General features: G+C 39.6%; 1 protein-coding gene across 1 annotated transcript in view; it reads left to right on the plus strand.

Annotated features, from left to right (window-relative positions):
* Positions 1–21,151, plus strand: part of MRC1 (mannose receptor C-type 1) — a 102,390-nt gene that overhangs the window by 39,161 nt on the left and 42,078 nt on the right. The window contains exons 7-12 of the mRNA XM_003831172.5: positions 1,158–1,343; positions 4,559–4,716; positions 7,828–7,938; positions 12,973–13,088; positions 15,115–15,263; positions 18,315–18,514. Coding sequence (XP_003831220.2) covers positions 1,158–1,343; positions 4,559–4,716; positions 7,828–7,938; positions 12,973–13,088; positions 15,115–15,263; positions 18,315–18,514 — 920 coding nt within the window. The remainder of the gene's footprint in view (positions 1–1,157; positions 1,344–4,558; positions 4,717–7,827; positions 7,939–12,972; positions 13,089–15,114; positions 15,264–18,314; positions 18,515–21,151) is intronic.

A 21,151-nucleotide genomic window follows, 5' to 3' on the forward strand; every position in this document is an offset into this window, starting at 1 on the left:
AAACATCTGCCTTCAAATGTCTTTATTGTCACTTTCCCCTAGCTCATTACTATTAAATTTTTGCAGCGTATAATCAGATTATACAATTTGATCCTATTAGTAGCGAGGCTGAGGATGTTGACAGCTGGTTTAATTAAATAATGATTGTGTGGTGCTTGTGATTTACAAGCACACTCTCTCTATTCTTTTCTAGTTCAGAAGAACGCGGGGTGGGTGGTTTGATTTTAGTGTTAGTACTAATCTCGTTTAAAAATTTTCACCTATGTGGGTACTTCTGTTCATGTGATGTGACTTGCCTAAGATCACACAACTTACCGCAAATTCAGGTTTTAGGAGTTATGACTCCAGATCCCTCTCCTAGTCACGAGCACGTGTCAGTTTTGGGTAGCAACTAAATGGTAGTGGGTCTGTTCTGAGGCAACAGGTGGCTGACTCATGTGGCTATGGTGGCGGAGGCTCCTTGGAGACCGTTTGTTCCCCAGCCATTCCAGCTCTCTACTTCAACACTAACCTGCCTCTCAAGAGTGACTGGCTCCCTAATGTCCGTAGAATAAAGTAAATTCAAATCTTTTAGGGGATATGTTTAGTCCCCCAAAGCTTTCAGGCCTCCAGCATTTAAACAGTGCATAACAGATGCTTAGTTCAGGTTTGCTGACAAGATTTAGATAATCTAATATGTATTAGTATAGTCTTGTTGTAGATATAACTTTTTAAAAAGAGATTTCCCATAGCCAAGTACAGTGGCTTATGCCCTGTAGTAGCAGCTACTCAGGAGGCTGAGGCAGGAGGACTGCTTGAGCCCAGGAGGTTGAGGCTGCAATGAGACATGATCACACCACCGCACTCTGACCTGGGGAATAGAGGGAGAACTTGTCTCTTAAAAAAAAAAAAAAAAAAGAAAGAAAGAAAATTGATAAGGTGATTTCCCATTTGATTAAAAAGTAGGTTATTTTGTTTTGTCTAAAAACCAACAAAATAGTATATGCCTTGTCTATTTTTGGTGAATATGTATGCTGCGAAAATAAAAACTAAATATTACCTTTATTTGCCTAGTAACTATAAGCTGTTTCATGTATTATATAAAATGATTAAAATGTTGTTATAGTTTTAATCAAATCTTTTAAAATTTTTTTCCAACCCCCCCTTTTTGTTTCTAGAAAGTGATGTGCCTACTCACTGTCCTAGTCAGTGGTGGCCGTATGCCGGTCACTGTTACAAGATTCACAGAGATGAGAAAAAAATCCAGAGGGATGCTCTGACCACATGCAGGAAAGAAGGCAGTGACCTCGCAAGTATCCACACCATCGAGGAATTCGACTTTATTATCTCCCAGCTAGGATATGGTGAGAAACCTGACAGTGATAATATACTTGGCTTTAATCCTGGGAGCACCCCTCTCTACCCAACTCTGGAAAATTCTATCATAAACATCAAATTTAATCAATGTAAATTAATAATTCAACGAACAACGTATGAATTTAATCACAAATGCTGAAAATGCCACAATGTGAAAATTGTATAATAATTGAAAGAATTCTTATCACTGAAAGATAATTCAATTTCTTTTTCTTTTAATGTGTAATCCATTTATGGGTAGTTTTAAAACATTATTTTTTTCATGCATTATCTGGATGCAGAGCAGTCTACCTTACACTTGTGAACAATGCTTAATTCCTTGGAATTATCTGTGTGTGTGTGTGTGTATCTTCTTTTTTTAGGTCCATATTTTATCTCCTAAAAAAGATTTCTAAATGGACTGTTTCAGACTTTGGATTTCTTTTTTCTTTGTGAATTTAGCTGATGCTGGGAGGGTGTTGAACAGTGAAAAATATAGGAGTTTTTTTTTTTTTTTGAAATGGTTAGATGTCAGTCTAAACCTTTTAAAGGAATATATTTCTTGGCCAAGCTACGGTGGCTCATGCCTGTAATCCCACCACTTTGGGAGGCCAAGGTGGGAAGGATAGCTTGAGCCCAGGAGTTTGAGGCCAGTCCAGGGAACATAGCAAGACCTCGTCTCTACTAAAAAAAATTTTTTTTAAAGAAATGTATGTCTCAATTTTAGGTGCATAATTAAAAATACACAGAAAATGTACTAAGCAGAAAAAAATAGATGAATAAAATGAGCTGGGAATGCTTGTCCCGAAGATAAGCGGCTTGAGAAACAGCATAATGATAATGGGCACTCAGCAGTGCTTGTTGATTAAATGATGATCATTTTCATCTTCCACTGATGAGGCTGCTGAATAGCTGCAGCTGCTCTTCATTTCCCCCCAGCAAAACAAGAGGAAATGGATGGTGGAGATGGTGGAGACAGCTTCCTGACACATAGTGCCTGGAAACTGATTGGGGCTGGGGGAGGGGAGGAAAAAGCAACTAACAAATAGATGAGAAAAAAATAGAGTAGTAGCAGAAAAAGACTTAAAAGTCCCCGAAACACTCCTACTTCTAGCACCTGCCAAATGGTATCCATCTTCCTGTGTTGACCCCATTGAGTGTCTTAGGCCACGAGAATAGCCCAGCTGCAGCCTGTGAACAATTTCTTGGTTATTCTGTGTCTACCTATCCTGGAGAATTCTCAATAGAAGATAATAATGGAATCAGAACTGGTATGTCTGAATAACAATTACTTAAATTTAGTGTGGCACTTATAGCCAGTAAAGTTTGCAAATGATTTAGCAGAAAACAGGTTAGTTAGGATGCTCTAGAACTGGAGTGCACATTTAACTCTACTTTGTATAACATAATATAGTAAAAGAAAAAAACCTGATATTTTTATTGCTATAATTATTTTAGGAAATTGGATGGCCAAAATTGCTTTGAAATTCAGCTTGAGAATTAGTAAATAAATTAGAAAACCTTCCATTAAAAATTATTGATAAGATTTTATTTTAAACAATAAAATAATATTAATAAAAGTAAAGTTGTAAAGTTAAAATTATTGTTTCTAAACAAAAGCCTAGAAATTTTTTTTTTACATAGTTGAGATGATACCTTTTGTATTAATCATGGAAGTATATTTCAAGTGGACACATTAAGATCTATACACGTAAGTTATGATTATACCAATGAATACAACTTCCCCAACTAATTGATAAAAATCAGCATGACAACTTTACACTCACATCTTATATATTTTTCTAGGATCAAGATTGTGCTTAGGAATTGAAGAAGCTATGGGGGAGAACAATTTAGTGAGAAATATGTATATAGGAAACTCTTAATGCTATAACTGTGGGACTTAGGAGGTTAGTTTTTCTTTGATCTTCAATTGAAATCTTTGAGGGGTACATGAGGTCACTTTGAAGCCTGCATTTGTTGCTGAAAAGATCACGATCTGCAAATCAAGTGAAAGGAGAAGAGGATCATCCTGGCAGTGTCATTCATTCTCCACGGCACTGGAAACATCTGCCAGTGCTGGCGCCAGGCCAGCTAGAGACTTCTCCAAAAGCAAAGTTGAATGACAACTTTCAGGAGGAAGAGACTAAACCACTTAGGGAGAATCTTATACATTGTGATGTTTTCCTCATTTTCTACCACAACATCATCTTTACAATACTTTGGCAACTAATTTTATTATACCACTAAATGATCATACATCAAGCATTCATGATGGGACTCCCAGTCGTGTGAATTAGATAGATATTGATTTGTGTATTCTTTAACTTTTTTTAATTTAGACAAGTTTATTTTTTAGCCATGACATCTTAAACCTTCATTGACTTTAACTTTATCCCATTTTTGTTGTGATATTTAGGAATTTTTAGCATGGCACCTACTTATAAAATCAATAATGCTCTCCATAGAATTTCAAAACAAAATGATCATGTTTTAAATCTATATTGGTTGTTTTCGTTTTACCCTCATTTGTTATTTAAGTTTTGCTGGAATTTCATGGCATTTCATGATGAAAATGATTACAGATTCATTTGTATATACAGCATAATAGATAGGTACCAAATGTCAGGTGCAAGTCTCACCTCTTGGTTTATAATTCTTTCACTATATAGATAATTTTCACTCCCAGTACAGTGATTGATCTTTAACGGAAGTATCTAGAATGTTCTTGATAACAAGAGTCAGTAAAATAGAGGCAGTTTAAAATTTTTGTTATTTGAAAACATTCATCAATTTAATCATAGTCAAACAGATGTATATAAATAGGCTACCATCAATAATATGAGTGCAGTTGGCATGGTAAATTATTTGCAACAATAAAAGCAGCTTCATAAGATAGAGCATAGTAATAGACCTACCTCAATTTTGTTTTTGTAACTGCCAGGAGATACAATCTACAATATTTCCACTAAAGAATGCAGTCATATTCACAATGTAAAGGGTACACTACACAGCCTAAAACTAACAAGGTAAAATGTAGTTGGCATCTAAGTCGACAGCATGTAGGTCAGATGAGCACTCATGAGGACTATCTTTCATGATGGTGATCATATCAAGGGAGGTAGAGCCCTGTTGATAAAGCAGAGTGCCTTCCGTTCCTTTTACCCCCTGACCTTTGGAAAGCAACCCTTGTATATACCACTGTGTGTTTCTTCCTGTTTAGAGCCAAATGACGAATTGTGGATCGGCTTAAATGACATTAAGATTCAAATGTACTTTGAGTGGAGTGATGGGACCCCTGTAACATTTACCAAATGGCTTCGTGGAGAACCAAGCCATGAAAACAACAGACAGGAGGATTGTGTGGTGATGAAAGGCAAGGTAAGGCCACTTGAATGACTGATATTTATAATGAAAGTCACGGGGGATTTTTCCTTCTGTCCCAGTCAGTTACATATGTTTGTTTAGATTGTTTTTATTCTACATAAATTGGCATGGATCAAAGGTGAACCAAAATTCAGATTTGATTTCTTGAATCCCTCTCAACTGTCTAGCAAAGTCAAATTTTCAAGAGGATCACTGAAGCAATGGACAGAAACTTTTGGGTCAAGGATGAAATTCGCCTGTAATGAATACTCATATTGTTTCTATGGCACTATATATGTACATGGCCATATATATAGTGCCATATTATAATGGTGTGTATATATATCCACCAAAGCTCTCATTTGACCAATTAAGCCATATATATGATTATGTATGTATATATAAAAAGTTATTATAAGCCATATATATGATTACAGGAGATGTAAAAAGAGATATATATGTATGTGTGTGTGTGTGTGTATATATATATATGTAAAAAGAGATTGTAGCCCCGTATATATGTGAGAGATATATATACACCAAGTAGATGCAGATCTACTTACAACTACGGTGGATTAGGTCTGGAACCTGTACTTGGGGAGCTACATTCATTTTTTTCAGTTTACATGGAGATGTCATATGAAATGATTGCTTCTATGATTGAAATATGACCTTAGTGATTGAAAAATGTTATCAAATTTATCTTTTATTAATAGATGGTAAACACAGTGATTAAGAGGCTGAGTTTTGCTGTGTGACTGACTCCTTTATTTGCAAAATGGGAATAAGAGCTGTACTTAGCTCACCTGTGGATATGAGATTTTTGTTGTTGTTGTTGTTGTTGTTGTTTGTTTGTTTTTTAAGACAGAGTCTTGCTCTGTCACCCAGGCTGCAGTGCAGTGGTGCAATCTCAGCTTATTGCAGTCTTGACCTCCTGGGTTCAGGCCTCCCAAATAGCTGTGACTAAAGGTGCGTGCCACCACACCTGGCTAATTTTTTGTATTTTTGGTACAGGTGGAGTTTTGCCATGTTGCCCAAGCTAGTCTTGAACTCCTAAGCTCAAGCGATCTGCCTGCCTCAGCCTCCCAAAGTGTTGAGATTACAGGCGTTAGCCACTGTGCCAGGCCCAGGACATGAGTATTAAATAATGCATGTGTGGTACACAGTTCCCAGCCCATATTTATTGTTCAATAATTTTTGTCATTGTGGTTGTTTATTTTTGTCACTGTGGCTATTATTTTTGTCATTGTGGTTGTTTTTATTGTGATGGATTGAAAGTTTAAGAACATATTAGGTGTTAACGATCCAAAGAGTAGACAGAAGAAACCAGAAAGCAGCATGCTTGGAGGAGGTGAAAGGTCAGTGTGGTTGAAATCATGAAGTCAGAGCCGGAAGGGTGGGTAGGAACTGAGGTTCAAGAAACATGAATTTCCTCGGAGGGGTAAAACCAAAGTGGCAATTTATAAATGTTACTCTGGCTAAAGGCTTACGTGTCAGATTGCAATGGGCTGAGACCAACTAAGATATGAGGAGTTAAAGACAGACAGTACAGAAAACATTTTATTTATTTATTTATTTATTTATTTATTTATTGAGACAGAGTTTCGCTCTTGCTGCCCAGGCTGGAGTGCAATGGCAAAATCTTGGCTCAATGCAACCTCTGCCTCGAGAGTTCAAGCAATTCTCCTGCCTCAGCCTCCCGAGTAGCTGAGATTACAAGCGTGCACCACCACATCCAGCTAACTTTTTTGTTTTATTAGTAGAGACAGGGTTTCACCGTGTTGGCCCGGCTAGTCTTGAACTCCTGACCTCAGGTGATCCACCCGCCTTGGCCTCCCAAAGTGCTGGGATTATAGGCGTGAGCCACCGCGCTTGGCCCAGAAAACATTTTTTTCAAGATGTTTAGCAGCGAAGGGAAGGAAAGGACAGGTCCTTTTAACATTAAATCTCAAAGGAAAAGAGAGGGGATAGAATCTGAAATAAAGTGGAAGGTGGAGCCTCAGATCCAGGAGAGCACTCATCGGTAGAAATAGGAAGAAGGCAGAAAAGATGACTGTGGTTTCATGATGCTTTCAAGTTGGTGTGTTGGGTGCAGGAGATTTTTCTGGATGGCTTATATGAACTTGATTAATTTGAAGACAGAGCTGACTGCAGGGATTGATGAAGAGGCTGCATGCGGCCAGGCCCAGTGGCTCACACCTGTAATCCCAGCACTTTGGGAGGCCGAGGCGGGCGGATCACGAGGTCGGGAGATAGAGACCATCCTGGCTAACACGGTGAAACCCCGTCTCTACTAAAAATATAAAAAATTAGCAGGGCGTGGTGGCAGGCGCCTGTAGTCCCAGCTACTCGGGAGGCTGAGGCAGGAAAATGGTGTGAACCCGGGAGGCGGAGCTTGCAGTGAGCCAAGATCAGAGTCACTGCACTCCAGCCTGGGCAACAGAGCGAGACTCCGTCTCAAAAAAAATAAATAAATAAAAGAGGCTGCATGCAAACCTCTTGCGAGCACCGTCATCTAAGGACTTACAGACATTTTTAATTTCTCCCTGGATTCCTCTAAACAATGGCTTGGACATCTCAGGTATAAAATCATATTGGGGCTCCAATCACTTTTTACATGTTTGTAGCTAGAGCCAAAATTACTGTTTACATGTGAACATGTCAATTACCTTTCCTTTTAGTAGATGCCGTTTTCTCTCAATAACCTTGGATCTTAATTTTCCTCCTCTGAGGCACAGTTACAAGAAAATAGCATCAAAGTCCCAAATTGGCCGGGCGCAGTGGCTCATGCCTGTAATCCCAGCACTTTGGGAGGCCAAGGCGGGTGGATCGCCTGAGGTCAGGAGTTCAAGACCAGCCTGGCCAACATGGTGAAACCCCATCTCTACTAAAAATACAAAAAATTAGCAGAGCTTGGTGGTGGGTTCCTGTAATCCTAGCTACTAGGGGGGCTGAGGCAGGAGAATCACTTGAACCTGGGAGGCAGAGGTTGCCATGAACCAAGATCGCGCCACTGCACTCCAGCCTGGGGGACAGAGTGAGACTCCGTCTCAAAAAAATAAAAATAAAAAAAAGTCCCCAAACTGATAATCCTTTATTTTTTTTTTCTCTCTCTGCTCCCTGCAGGATGGGTACTGGGCAGATCGGGGCTGTGAGTGGCCTCTTGGCTACATCTGCAAGATGAAATCACGAAACCAAGGTCCAGAAATAGTGGAAGTCGAAAAAGGCTGCAGGAAAGTGAGTGCACCATGCCCACGGTGACTTAAGCTGAGCACGTATGAGTTGATACTGTTGGCTTTATTTTTATGTGTGAAAGTGCCTTGTTATTGCAGTAGCCAAGGGTTTCCGCTGTCTCAGTCTTCAATAGTTTATTGTTAGTGTTTGATCTCACTGTTCTCCTTAAAGTTTTCTTGGGGAATTCTCTATAGTTAATACAGAGGTACACAAGGCCGGTAGCTCCTTTCAGAATGTCATGGGAATTGGAAGAGAGAGAACAGGAACTAAAAATGGCACATCAGAGGGAGTCTGGCTAAGTTGAGGGCAGGCCATGGGAGAAGGTGTCATCCACCTTCTATAGTAGAAGGTGACAGTCTACTATAGTCTGTCATCCTATGGGTTGTTAAGAACATTTCCAGTAGATACCCCCAAGTTGCTGATAGCAAATGATCCTTAGTCATTTTTTTCCCATTTATAATATTTCTGATGAGGCATCTCCTGGAGAGGATTCTTCTCAGTAGGTCACCGCAGTCGGGAGATAGGAAATCCAGCCTCCAGCTGGTACCCACGGTAACTCAGTGGTCCCTGTGAAATAGTTTTTTAAAGCACACAGAAGCTATGAAAACACAGGGTTTATGGTTATCATTTTCCTGTTTGATTGCTACATCTTCTTTTCTCCTTTCTCATTTTCTTTGAATAAAAATGAAGTAGAAACTATTTTTTTCCCTAAGAGTATTATGTTGTGGTCACATAATCTTATAACACGTACCGGAAAGCTGATAATTTGGTACTATAAAAATAAACCGTAAAGAAATAGAGCAGATAATGGAAAATCATAGCATGGAAGAGGCACAAAGGACCTGGGTGACTTCACAGTTCCTCTTCTAAGTTTTGAATTCTGGAAACTTCAGTTCAGAGAAGCAACGTAGCTTTCTGATAGAAACAGAGGCAAGGGTAGAACCCAGGTCTCCTGTCCCTAGACAACTATCCTTTGTTTCACTTCCAGCATACGTTCATATTCTTTGCCTGATCATATGCATACACAAGCTTGTATATTACTGTCATTTTCTAAAATAACAAACCTTACATTTTTATTACTTTTAATCAATCTGTTTTATTTTTTTCTATTTTCCTACACATCTAAAATCTTGATAATAATCCTGTTTAATCATTAGGATGATAATAAAAATAAAATAATAGCAGTCCCTTATGAAGTACAATTATTGCATTCTAATAGATTTACAGGGTGAGTATTATAGTCCTGATTAAAAAGAAGAGGAAACTGAAACACAAAGAGTTTAAACAACTTGACCACTTTAAAAACACCTGTTTGAGGCAGTGCTTTCCTTACCGGGCTGGGAAGACTAGGGAAGAAAAAATCCACTCATCAACAAAGGAAGATAATAATGCAGTATTTTTCTGTCTGGGCTTTGGCATACAGTGGTGTTGAGGGGTCTTTCTAAGAATTCAGAAATCACAGGCTTGTTGTTGTCGCACAGACCTGGGATTTAATTTTCAATTCAATGCTATCAGTGTGGGAAACCCTAAACCAAGAAATCAACCCAAAGTGGCCACAAGTTTCTAATAGTCCAGGATTCCTGACATATATAAATGTAAAACCTCATTATAAAGAAGTCTCATTATTCAAGCTGTGGGAACCCCACAGGTGAGACTGAAACCCCAAATTATAAGATATACCACCAGGATCTTTATATGGGGAAAATTTATAGATATGACATTAAAATAAAATGTGTTTTAAAATGTTTACAGAAAAAGACAGAAATGAAACCATTCATCAGCCACCAAATTGTCTGAGAATGTCTTAAATTCATCCTCACCCTGAATAATAGTTTAGCTAGGTCAGTTTAGAATTCTGGATTGATGGTTGTTTTCTGACAGCGGTTTATATATTATTTTATTATACTTTCTCGTGGCCTTATTTTTGGTACTGGAATTCCTGCTGTCACACTAATTCTTCTTCAGTTTTGAAGTGGATATGCTGGTGGTTCTCTCTGATTGATTTTAAAATCTTCTCCTTGTCTTTGGCATTCTGCAGTGCCTGGGTGAATGCCGAGTACCTAGTGGAATGCTGCAGTGTAGCATTCTACTACATGTGCCTAGATCTGGAATTATTTTATTTGTTGCCTTTGCTCCCCGGTGTGTTTCTTTTTTTTTGAAATGAAGTCTTGCTCTGTTGCCCAGGCTGGAGTGCAGTGGCATGATATCAGCTCACTGCAACCTCCGCCTCCCGGGCTCAAGTAATTCTTCTGCTTCAGCCTCCTGAGTAGCTGGGACTATAGGCACAAGCTACCATGCCTGGCTAATTTTTGTATTTTTGGTAGAGATGGAGTTTTACCATATTGGCCAGGCTGATCTTGAACTCCTGACCTCATGATCCATCCGCCTTGGCCTCCCAAAGTGCTGGGATTACAGGCATGAGCCATCGTGCCAGGCATGAGCCATCACAGGCATGAGCCATCGTGCCAGGCCCAGAGTGATTCTTTGAGGTTTCACAGCCATCTTTCGATTCTTGAAAGTGACCCATCATTAGTTTTATTCGCTGCTTCTGAAACTTCTGAAACTTATTATAGGCAGTTGTTCAACCTTCTCATTCTATTGTCTATGCTTTCTGTCAACATGTTTTTTAACCTCTTTTCGTATCTTCATCTCTTCCTATGCTATCTTTTCTATCTTGCTATCTTTTTATCTTTTCATCCAATTTACCAGTTTCCTATGAAACCCTGATTACTATATTTAATCTGACCATTGAGTTTTTAACTTCATTGCTATGGTTTTCTTTTATAGACATTCCGTACTTTGGGGTTCACATCCTCCTTTTCTTTGTGCATACTATTTTGATCTTTTGTTATTGGATTTATTTTTGTTACAAAGTCATCTCAAACATGCTGTTTTTTTAATAAGAGCTTTCTGTTTTATTATGTTCAGTTGTTGACTCTTCCTTAAAATGGGACATTTTCTCATATGGCTTGTTTTTGTTGTTGTTTTTGAGAAGGAGTCTTGCTATGTTGCCCAGGCTGGCGTGCAGTGGCACGATCTCGGCTCAGCGCAACCTCTACCACATGGGTTCACACAATTCTCCTGCTTCAGCCTCCCAAGTAGCTGGGACTACAGGTGCCTGCCATCATGCCCAGCTAATTTTTGCATTTTCAGTCAAGATGGGGTTTCACCACGTTGGTCAAGGTGGTCTTGAACTCCTGACCTCAAGTGACCCACCTGCTTCGTCCTTCCAAAGTGTTGGGATTACAGGTGGGAGCCACTGCGCCTGGCTGGTTTGTTGCTTTTGGTTGTGATTTAGTGACCTCTCCATCCCCACCCATCTCCCCAAATGTCACAGTCTCTCTTGACCTGGTTGGTGGGCATATTTCTGATGTGTGCTTTTGCATTCTACTTCTTGGAGTGCTTTAGAGAGTCTCCTTTTACAAATTAAGTATGACTTTAATTTTTTGGCTGTGGATTCCCATACAATGTGGATAGCATAAACTTGGAACTGTCACTCATCTGCAGCACAAACTTGGTATTTGTTTTCAAACTCAGGAATTGTTTTTTTCTGGTACTCAGAACCCCAGGTAGATGACAAGACACTGTCATTTCCTGGTTCTGTGGGCAGAATGTTCTAGTTCTCCTTTAACCGAGGGGTTACCGGGGTTACTGGTATCATTTTTATGCAAGGACCTCGGTTCCAACTCCCTGTCTCAAGTGAGACAAAGGCCAAATATCATATTCTGTATGGACATTAATACCACAGCCTTTAGGACCTTAATCTAGGATCTCATATGTCCTTGGCCAACAACAATTTAGTTTGTGCATTTTCCATTCAGCTTTTAGTATTCTACTAAATTCAGGTACCTGGAGATTTCCCCCTTCTTCTTCTCAAACTCTAGCATGGATTTTTCATTTATTGTTATGTTTTTATTTAGCATTTCTGTTTTTTTTTTTTTTCTGAGACAGAGTCTCACTTTGTCACTCAGGCTCGAGTGTAGTGGTGTGATTGATCATGGCTCACTGTAGCCTCCACCTCCTTGGCTCAGTCAATCCTCCTGCCTCAGCCTCCCGAGTAGCTGGGACTACAGGCACATGCCATCATGCCTAGCTAATTTTATAAAACTTTCTGTAAAGATAGGGACTCACTATGTTGCCCAGGACTTGAACTCCTGGGCTCAAGTCATCCTCCCGCCTTCGACTCCCAAAGTGCTGGCATTACAGGCATGTGCCACTGTGCCTGGCCACTTCTGTGTGTTTGGAGTATGGGAGAAGGAGGAACAATGCTGAATCACACTGCCTGAAGTTTGAAAAGTGCTCTCCTATGACCAAATGATGTAGCTTTATACCCACCTTCTAGTATTGTCTTCCATAGGCAACTAGGTTTGCTCTTCCCCAAATTCTTTCCTGTGGTTACCTATTCTAAAACTGGTATCTTAGCTGTTCTGTTCAGTTTCCTCAGTAAACGTTTCACAAATAGTTTTCTTTGCAAGATACATTGTAAGTGGAGAGAATGGCTGCCCCCATTTATTTGCATATCTGTCATAGGAGGATTGATGTACTACTGTTTCTTTTATTCGTTTGTGTGTATAATTTTCATTGCATTTCAGATTCTTCAGAGTTGTGTTCTTTAGACATTCCTATTGTTTATCCAATAGTTTCATGATAGAAAAAGTATTAAAATATTATTTTCTAAGGCTGGGCACAGTGGCTCACGCCTATAATCCCAGCACTTTGGGAGGCCAAGGCGGGTGGATCACTTGAGGTCAGGAGTTTGAGACCAGCCTGGCCAGCATGGTGAAACCCCATCTCTACTAAAAAGACAGAAAAATTTGGCCTGGTGTGGTGGCACGTGCCTGTAATTCCAGCTACTCTGGAGACTGAGGCAGGAGAATCGCTTGAACCTGGCAGGCGGAGGTTGCAGTGAGCCAAGATTGCACCATTGCACTCCAGCCTGGGCGACAAAAGCAAAACTGCATCTCAAATAATAATAATATTTTATAATATATATGCATGAACTCTGCTCATTTATTCACTGCTTGATAACATTAATAGGGCTGGAAAAAACATCACTTTTACTGCTATATGATTGGACATACGCTTTCAACATTTGCAGAAGCAAACCAAACCTGTAATAATGAGAATGCTTATTTAACAACTATTGAAGACAGGTATGTAACTATTTTAATTTCATTTTAAAATATGTCAAATAGAAAAAAGTTTCAGAAAAGCCCAAGTATCAACATGCTCTAAATTTCTGAGTATGTGTGATCTTGAGGTATGATTTGTAAAGGTAGAAGCATTAAAAATAATATTCTTATTTGGATTCTTCATTGCAAACATTATAAACCGTTTTTGCTAAATTTAGTAATATAAAGCAACATTCAGAACAGTTTATAAATAATAATCTAGTAAATGTAGTTTATGGAGCTAACTTTTTAATGATCCATTCGATGATGAACTTTTTAAAGCAGGAAAGTAACTAAAAGTTGCCGGCTCAAAATCATGTTATATCTTTACCACTCTCTCCACCAAAAAAGAAGGCAAAGAAGTTTACTGAATAATTCATTCATTCTTTCCAGTCTTCCATTCTTTGCTTTGCTTTGCTATGTTAACAGACTCTAGGTCAGGAAAATCACATGGACATAGAGGAGCTTATGTAATTTTTTATCTCTAGGGTCCTATCTATTTTTAAGATTTATTCGTTTACTTTTCACCTACTCTATGCATAGCTCTGGATTAGCCACAGAAGAAAGTTTACAAAAATGGAAAAGTATCTATTTCACTTGCAGTAAAGAAGTAACAAAATTATGGAGCTTTAGTACAATAAGTTATATTTACTGGACTTTCGAGGCAGACTGAATAAAATGTAGGGGATACTGCTGATGTTAAAAATCTTTGGATAAAAATGAGAGATGTCATAACATTTCATAGTCTTTATAAAAGAACTATTTCTATCTACATGCTGCTTTCATATATATTTATGTGTCTAATATATGGTAGTAGCACCCTAATACAATGCTAACATCTGAAACTCAGAACGTAGGTACTTTTTATCTTCTGTGAGGGAGGTAAACTGCTCACCTTTAAGTACCATGAGATCATATTCTGGTCAGCACTATAATTGATCTTTTGGTCTATTGGACATTTGTACATCTACATTTGGACATTTGTACATCCAGATGTGTATGATTTCACTATATTTTATATTTATTTTTCCTTGTGTATCTTCTGTAATATTTATACTCAGGAGTTCACTAACTGTTGTTAAATATGGTTTAGAGACATTTAACGCAACTAAATCGAGTTTGGAACTTTTAACTTTTTGGTTTGTTTTGTTTAGGGAATGAAATTATTTAGACTATGGTCAAATAAAATGTTGTATTGCTGTTAGGTTTCTCTATATTCTCTTCTTGCTCTCTCTGAAGTCATCTACAACTCTCTCCGTTTCTGGAAACTTTGGACACCATTTTTCTTTTTCTCAAAAGACAGATTTTTTCCTATGTTGCTGCTTCCATTGTTTTATTTGTCATTTTAGACAAGTTTTCGGTGCCTTGTCAACTGAATTTTATTGTTCCCAGATTAATGCCAAATAGACAAGAATCCTAAGGGAGAGAAAGTGTTGGAATTCATGATTCTGCTTCTCATTCATTCTGGAGATTGAGTCTCTGCTTCTCTATATTTCTTGATAATTTTCTCTTTTGTTTCAGAGCTGAAATATGAGAGAATAAAATTGAGGGGGGAAATTCATGCAGATTATTCCATGAGTGTTATCCTTGGTAATGTTATTAACCTTGAACTTGCTTAACCAAGAATTGAGTAGAACTATTTGAAGAGTGGACTGATTTTTTAAAACATTGTATTTTAAAATGCATTAGTTTTCTTCTTTGTATTCTCAAAATTCTCTGACATTTTGAGAATAGGCAGAGGGGCTGGTGAGGGCTAGAGGGAGATGGTTTGAGTATCTCCGAATGATTTTATATACTCAGCTATATGGTATTTTTCCATCATAAGCTCACATTTCGTTGGTGACAATGTGTATAATGTAGATGACATACAAATATAACACAATATATTTGAATTACCAATTCAATTATAGCTCAAACATAGAACTGAGATAGTTTTCACGTTGATAATTTTGAAAATTGGCATAAATGTTTCAAAAACTTAATTGAATGTTAATTCTTCTTTTTAAAGATATGAACAAGCGTTCCTGACTAGTTTTGTTGGCTTAAGGCCTGAAAAATATTTCTGGACAGGACTTTCAGATATACAAACCAAAGGGACTTTTCAGTGGACCATCGAGGAAGAGGTTCGGTTCACCCACTGGAATTCAGATATGCCAGGTATGGGCAGCGCTTAGGTTGAGGGTTGCTTTCACCCTACGAATCTGTTAGATAAAGTCTGTTATTCCTCCGGGTATCTCTGCAAATAGACTAGGTAAATTAGTCATGCTTTTAGTAGCAATTTATATTTCATTCTCTTTTTGTTTTTTCTTTTCTTCCTTTTTTTCTTTTCTAAAAATTTCCCAATAGGTTTAGTGTCCTAAAGAAAAAAGAAAGAAAAAAATTGCTAGGTTATCTTGCTGGGTTATCTGGTCCTGGTCTACTTAAAACCTATTCATGAAATTCTCAGTGGTCACAAAGGTTTCAAATGGTTGACTCTTTCTTTCTTTCTTTTTTTTGAGACAGAGCCTCACTCGGTTGCCCAGGCTGGAGTGCAGTGGCGCCATCTTGGCTCACTGCAACCTCAACCTTCTGGGTTCAAACAATTATCGTGCCTCAGCCTCCTGAGTAGCTGGGACCACAGGCATGTACCACCACGCCTGGTTAATTTTTGTGTTTTTAGTAGAGATGGGGTTTCACCATGTTGGCCAGGCTGGTCTCGAACTCCTGGCCTCAAGTGATCTGCCTGCCTTGGCCTCCCAAAGTGCCGGGGTTACAGGCATGAGCCACTGCGCATGTCCTGGTTGACTTATTTCTGAAAACCTAAAACTATATTAAATGGACATAAAGCTTTTCAGTGCCATTAGGAGTTGAAATATTAGAGTGGTTGGGTGGGGCAGCAAAGGACATTGCTCATGCGGAACTCATTATTTCCATATCTTCCATGTGCTACCATGTTTAGTCTTTTATTTGCCTTGGATTTTATTTTGTCGTCATAAAAACCCTGCCAGGTAAGCTTCAGTATCTTCATTTAAAAGAAGTGGAGGTCGGGCGCAGTGGCTCATGCCTGTAATCCCAACACTTTGGGAGGCAGAGGCGGGCAGATCACCTGAGGTCAGTAGTTCGAGACTAGCCTGGCCAACATAGGGAAACCCCATCTCTACTAAAAATACAAAAATTAGCCAAGTGCAGTGGTGCGTGCCTGTCATCCCAGCTACTTGGGAGGCTGAGGCAGGAGAATTGCTTGAACCTGGAAGGCAGAGGTTGCAGTGAGTCGAGATTGTGCCATTGCACTCCAGCCTGGGCGACAAGAGCAAAACTCCATCAGAAAAAAAAAAAAAAAGTGGAAACTGAGACTCAGGAAGTTGATGTGACTAGAAAGCTTCCAAGCATGGATTTAGACTAATCTGTGTCATCCCCAAATCTGTGCTACTTACACTCGCACCACCCTGCCTGCCTCTCTGTATATTTTGATTTACCCTCCCTAGTAAGATGTTGTAAGTTGTTTCTGAAATAGTCTCGGAAAGATTCTTTGACTTTTTATACAGTGGTATCACTAGCACACAACATTGTTTAATATGACAACACACAGAGAAATTTCAACATCCCTTATAGCAAATATTTCATTGTGCTTGGGTGAAAAGCTAAAAAATAATAGCTCAAGTCTATCAATTTACTACCTGACCTAATATGTCCTAATCTTCAGTGTCCTGTAATTTGCATTCTCACCTTTCAATAAGGGAAATAGATCAGTAACCTAAATAGTGTGATTTTTGTTAATGGAATTATTGAACTTTCTGAAACATAGCAAGATTTCAGTTGATTTAAAAAGTAACAGGATGGTGTAATAAAAGCTGAGTGCATACTTTAAAAACACATCTTGGCAGTAGTGATAAGTCTTACTCTGTAAGTGAAGCTGCTGAACTTTGCCTGTGGTGTCACCCAGCAGCAGGATTCTGAGGAGTTAACCCTGGAATGTCCTTAGAGACTAACAATGGATGGAAGTGGAACAGAATTCAGTTGCAACCATTGTCACGGTATATCCTTGGTGGAAGGACGGTGGCTGCCCTCTTTGGCTGAGTTTACAGCTGCAGGAGGAGTGGGCAAGGAGCCTGGGGCTCGGGCCTGAGCATCAGGTCAACTGAATTGATTCTGATGGTTAATGGGATGCCGCAGCCTCTGTAGTCATCTATTCCACAGTTAGCAGGTTTTAACTCAGTGCTACAAAGAGAAGAAGACAATCTTAGGAATCAGGGAAAACCCTTGAGGTGTCAGGGAATCAGAGATTTCAGAGAAAATATTCTAAAAAAGGTGTACCTCCCCAGAACTTCATGAATGACTTCTAAGCACTTCATGTTCTTTAAAAGTCTAATAATAAAAAAATTACTTCATTGTAGCAGCAAAGAATCCTGATACTTTCAAAGCTCTATCTTAGTTAATTGCTATTTGGAAATAACCTTGACTGTAAGACAGAATTATAAATTAAGCTCAGTGCATCCTCATTTTATTTTATGTACTTCTTTGTTCATTAAAGCTGGCATTCCTTACAGTTCTATGAGGCAGGTCTTGGTATTTGCATTTGAAGAGGAGAAAGCAAGTTCAGAGTGTTTGAGTAACTTACCTAAAATCTCTAGTTGAGACGTGTCTCATTTTGAAATCTGTGAAAAACTTTGGTCCTGGAAAACCCACGTAGACCTTAGTGGGAGGAAAAGAATCTTAAAAAATTAAAAAAGAAAGAAAGCAGAGAAAACCAGAAAGGGGAGGAAGGGAAGAAGGAAGGAAAGAGGGAAGGAAGGAGGGGAGGAAGGGAGGAAAGGAGGCAGGAAGGAACGAAAGGAGGAAGGAAGGGAAGAAGGGAGGGAGGAAGGAAGGAGGGAGGGAAAAAAACTACCATTTTTGCCATTATGGTGAATTTGATAATATAAAATATTTTATCATTAAATGCCTGTGTGGGGGGCACTTTGCCAAATGTTAGAAATATAAAGTGTTACAAACCCCCCTGCATTCGAGATCATAATTGGGTTGGGGTTGTAGACCACACAAATACAAATCAAACTGATTCAAAACAGCACAGACCAGTTGCTGAATGCCCCTGGCATGGCCGGCTACATCTCCTCATAACATGCAGGCTTCACCACATCCCTGACGCTCGGTTCTGAGTGCCTTCTGTGAGCACGGCAGGCCTTCGGCAGGCACCTGTCAAGTGAATTCTACTTTATATATTTAATGCAGGGCGAAAGCCAGGGTGTGTTGCCATGAGAACCGGGATTGCAGGGGGCTTATGGGATGTTTTGAAATGTGATGAAAAGGCAAAATTTGTGTGCAAGCACTGGGCAGAAGGAGTGACCCACCCACCGAAGCCCACGACGACTCCTGAACCCAAATGTCCGGAGGACTGGGGCGCCAGCAGTAGAACAAGCTTGTGTTTCAAGGTGAGTATCAGTTATAAAGCTGGTAAGAGAATCTGGAGTATGCTTCAGCCTAAAGAATCATCTAAGGACATAAAAAACAAACAAAAACCAAAACACTCTGCCCAGACTCTACCATAGGTATTTAGAAATTCTGATTTGATTAACCCGGGGATCAATTGTTTAAGAGCTCCTTGGGTGGATGCATTTAGACCCACAAATACAACCAACAACATAAACACAACTCACAGTTTTTTCTCACCTGCTCTGCCACTATCACCTCCTCTCTGCTTCTCTCCTTTCTCCCAGGCCTTCTAGATCTGCCTCCCTCCATTCCCCCCTTGCCCTCTTCCTCCTTCCCTTCCTTACCCCCTTACCCTCCCTTCCTCCCTTCCTCCTTTCCTCCCTCCCTTCCTCTGTTCCTTCCTTCCTCCCTTCCATCTTTTCTCCCTTCCTCCTGTCTTCCCTCCCTCCTCCTTCCTCCATCCTCCCTCCTCTCTCCCCCTTCCCCCTTTCCCCTTCCTCCTCCTCCTCTTCTTCTTCTTTCTTCGTTCCTTCTTCCTCCTTCCTTCTTCCTCCTTCCTTCTTCTTCTTCCTCTTCTTCCTCCTCCTCCTCTTCTTCTTCTTCTTCTTCTCCTCCTTCTCCTTCTCCTTCTTCTCCTTCTCCTCCTTCTCCTTCTTCTTCTTCTTCCTCCTCCTCCTCCTCTTCTTCTTCTTCTTCTTCTCCTTCTCCTTCTCCTTCTTCTTCTTCTCCTTCTCCTCCTCCTCCTCCTCCTCCTCCTCCTCCTTCTTCTTCTTCTTCTTCTTCTTCTTCTTCTTCTTCTTCTTCTTCTTCTTCTTCTTCTTCTTCTCCTCCTCCTCCTCCTCCTCCTCCTTCTCCTTCTTCTCCTCCTTCTTCTTCTTCTCCTTCTTCTCCTTATCCTTCTTCTTCTTTTCTCTCTCTCTCTCTCCTCTTTCTTTCTCCAGTGGGGTCGTGCTCTGTCATCTAGGCTGGAATACAGTAGTACAGTCGTGGCTCACTGCAGCCTCAAACATCTGGGCTCAAGTGCTCCTCCCACCTAAGCCTCCCAAGTAGCTACAGGTATGCACCACCATGCCTAGCTAATTTTTAAAATCTTATTTTATGTAAAGATGGGGTCTCACTATGTTGCCCAGGCTAGTCTCAAATTCCTGGTGTCAATTGATCCTCCCACATAGACTCCAAAAGCTCTGGAATTATAGGCATGAGCCAGTGCACCCAGCCTCTTTTTGTCTTGATAGAAATTTCTGTTTCCTGTCACGCTGTTGTATTGCAATTCATTTTTTTCCCATGCTCTTAGAGCCCAAGTTTTAGCTAACAAAATTGATAAAGTATTCTACAATAATGCCACATAGGTATTCTAAAGAGAGTCCTCCCTTTTTCTGATGTAACCCCGATGATTATAATGATGGGTGAGGAAAGGAAATGATAGGTTGGGGCACATGGCTTTTCAGTGCCCATTAAATGACAATTCAATATTCTACCACTATTTAATACATTCATAGTTTAGGCCATTCATTTTCTCCTTATGCAATCAAATTCACTGAAGCAAACAAACAGACAAAAAAAGAAACCTAGAAAATAACAAACGAAAACCCCAATGAATTAAGGATTATGGTCTTTTACACTCTCTCTTTTATAAGTCACACCCTTTCTAGAGAAAATTAGCCTTAGCCAAATACAGAAATGTACCTACCGTGTTAGTCTGTTCTCACACTGCTATAAAGATACTACCTAAGACTGGGTAATTTAAAAAGGAAAGAGGTTGAATTGTCTCCCAGTTCCACATGGCTGGGGAGGCCTCAGGAAATTACAATCATGGTGGAAGGGGAAGCAGGCACCTTGTTCACAAGGTGGCAGGACAGAGAAGAGCATTTGAGAGTGTAGGAGAAGCTACCACTTATAAAACCATCAGATCTTCTGAGAACTCATTCACAAGAACAGCATGGGGGAAACTGCCTTCATGCTCCAATCACTTCCCTCCCTCAATGTGGGGATTACAGGTCCCTCCTTCAACATGTGGGGATTACAATTTGAGATAAGATTTGGGTGGGGACACAGAGTCAAACCCTGTTACCTACCTACTGCTTAATGATACTGTTTTCTAATAGTCCTGCTCTCTGTACTTCTTTTATTCAATCTCTTTGAATGGCATATGGCCATGACATGCCCTGTAAGACAGTTTGGCAAGACTGGTGAGGAATTTGCATCAGGATGACGCTGTGCAGTCTCTTCTAACTCAAGAGGAGTATGGATAATTGAGCTGGTCACTCCCACTAATAGAAATAGGAATACAGGAAGTCTTCAATCCAGATTGGCCATCAGATCTAATAACATAATTTACATAGAAGGCGATGTATTGGGCTAAGACAGAAGAGGTTTGTAAATGGATTATTTGAGGACTAACACAAAGAAAATCAAGTATTTTATTGTTACCTCTGGAAACTTTTGAGTTACTACACAAAGGCCAGATTCATCTTATTCCTAGCCTTCACCTGAGGATGTTAGGCTATGGAGATTTATTGCAGTTTTCTGAGAGAATCAGCAGTTTTACCCAGAGCAGAGAAGTGTATCAGGGGCTTCAGTAGGGAGAATTTTTGGGTGGATGTTCAACAAATCAAAATATGTGCTTGACTAGAAAT

The sequence above is a fragment of the Pan paniscus genome, chromosome 8, assembly GCF_029289425.2.
Source record: "Pan paniscus chromosome 8, NHGRI_mPanPan1-v2.0_pri, whole genome shotgun sequence".
Lineage (NCBI taxonomy): Eukaryota > Metazoa > Chordata > Mammalia > Primates > Hominidae > Pan > Pan paniscus.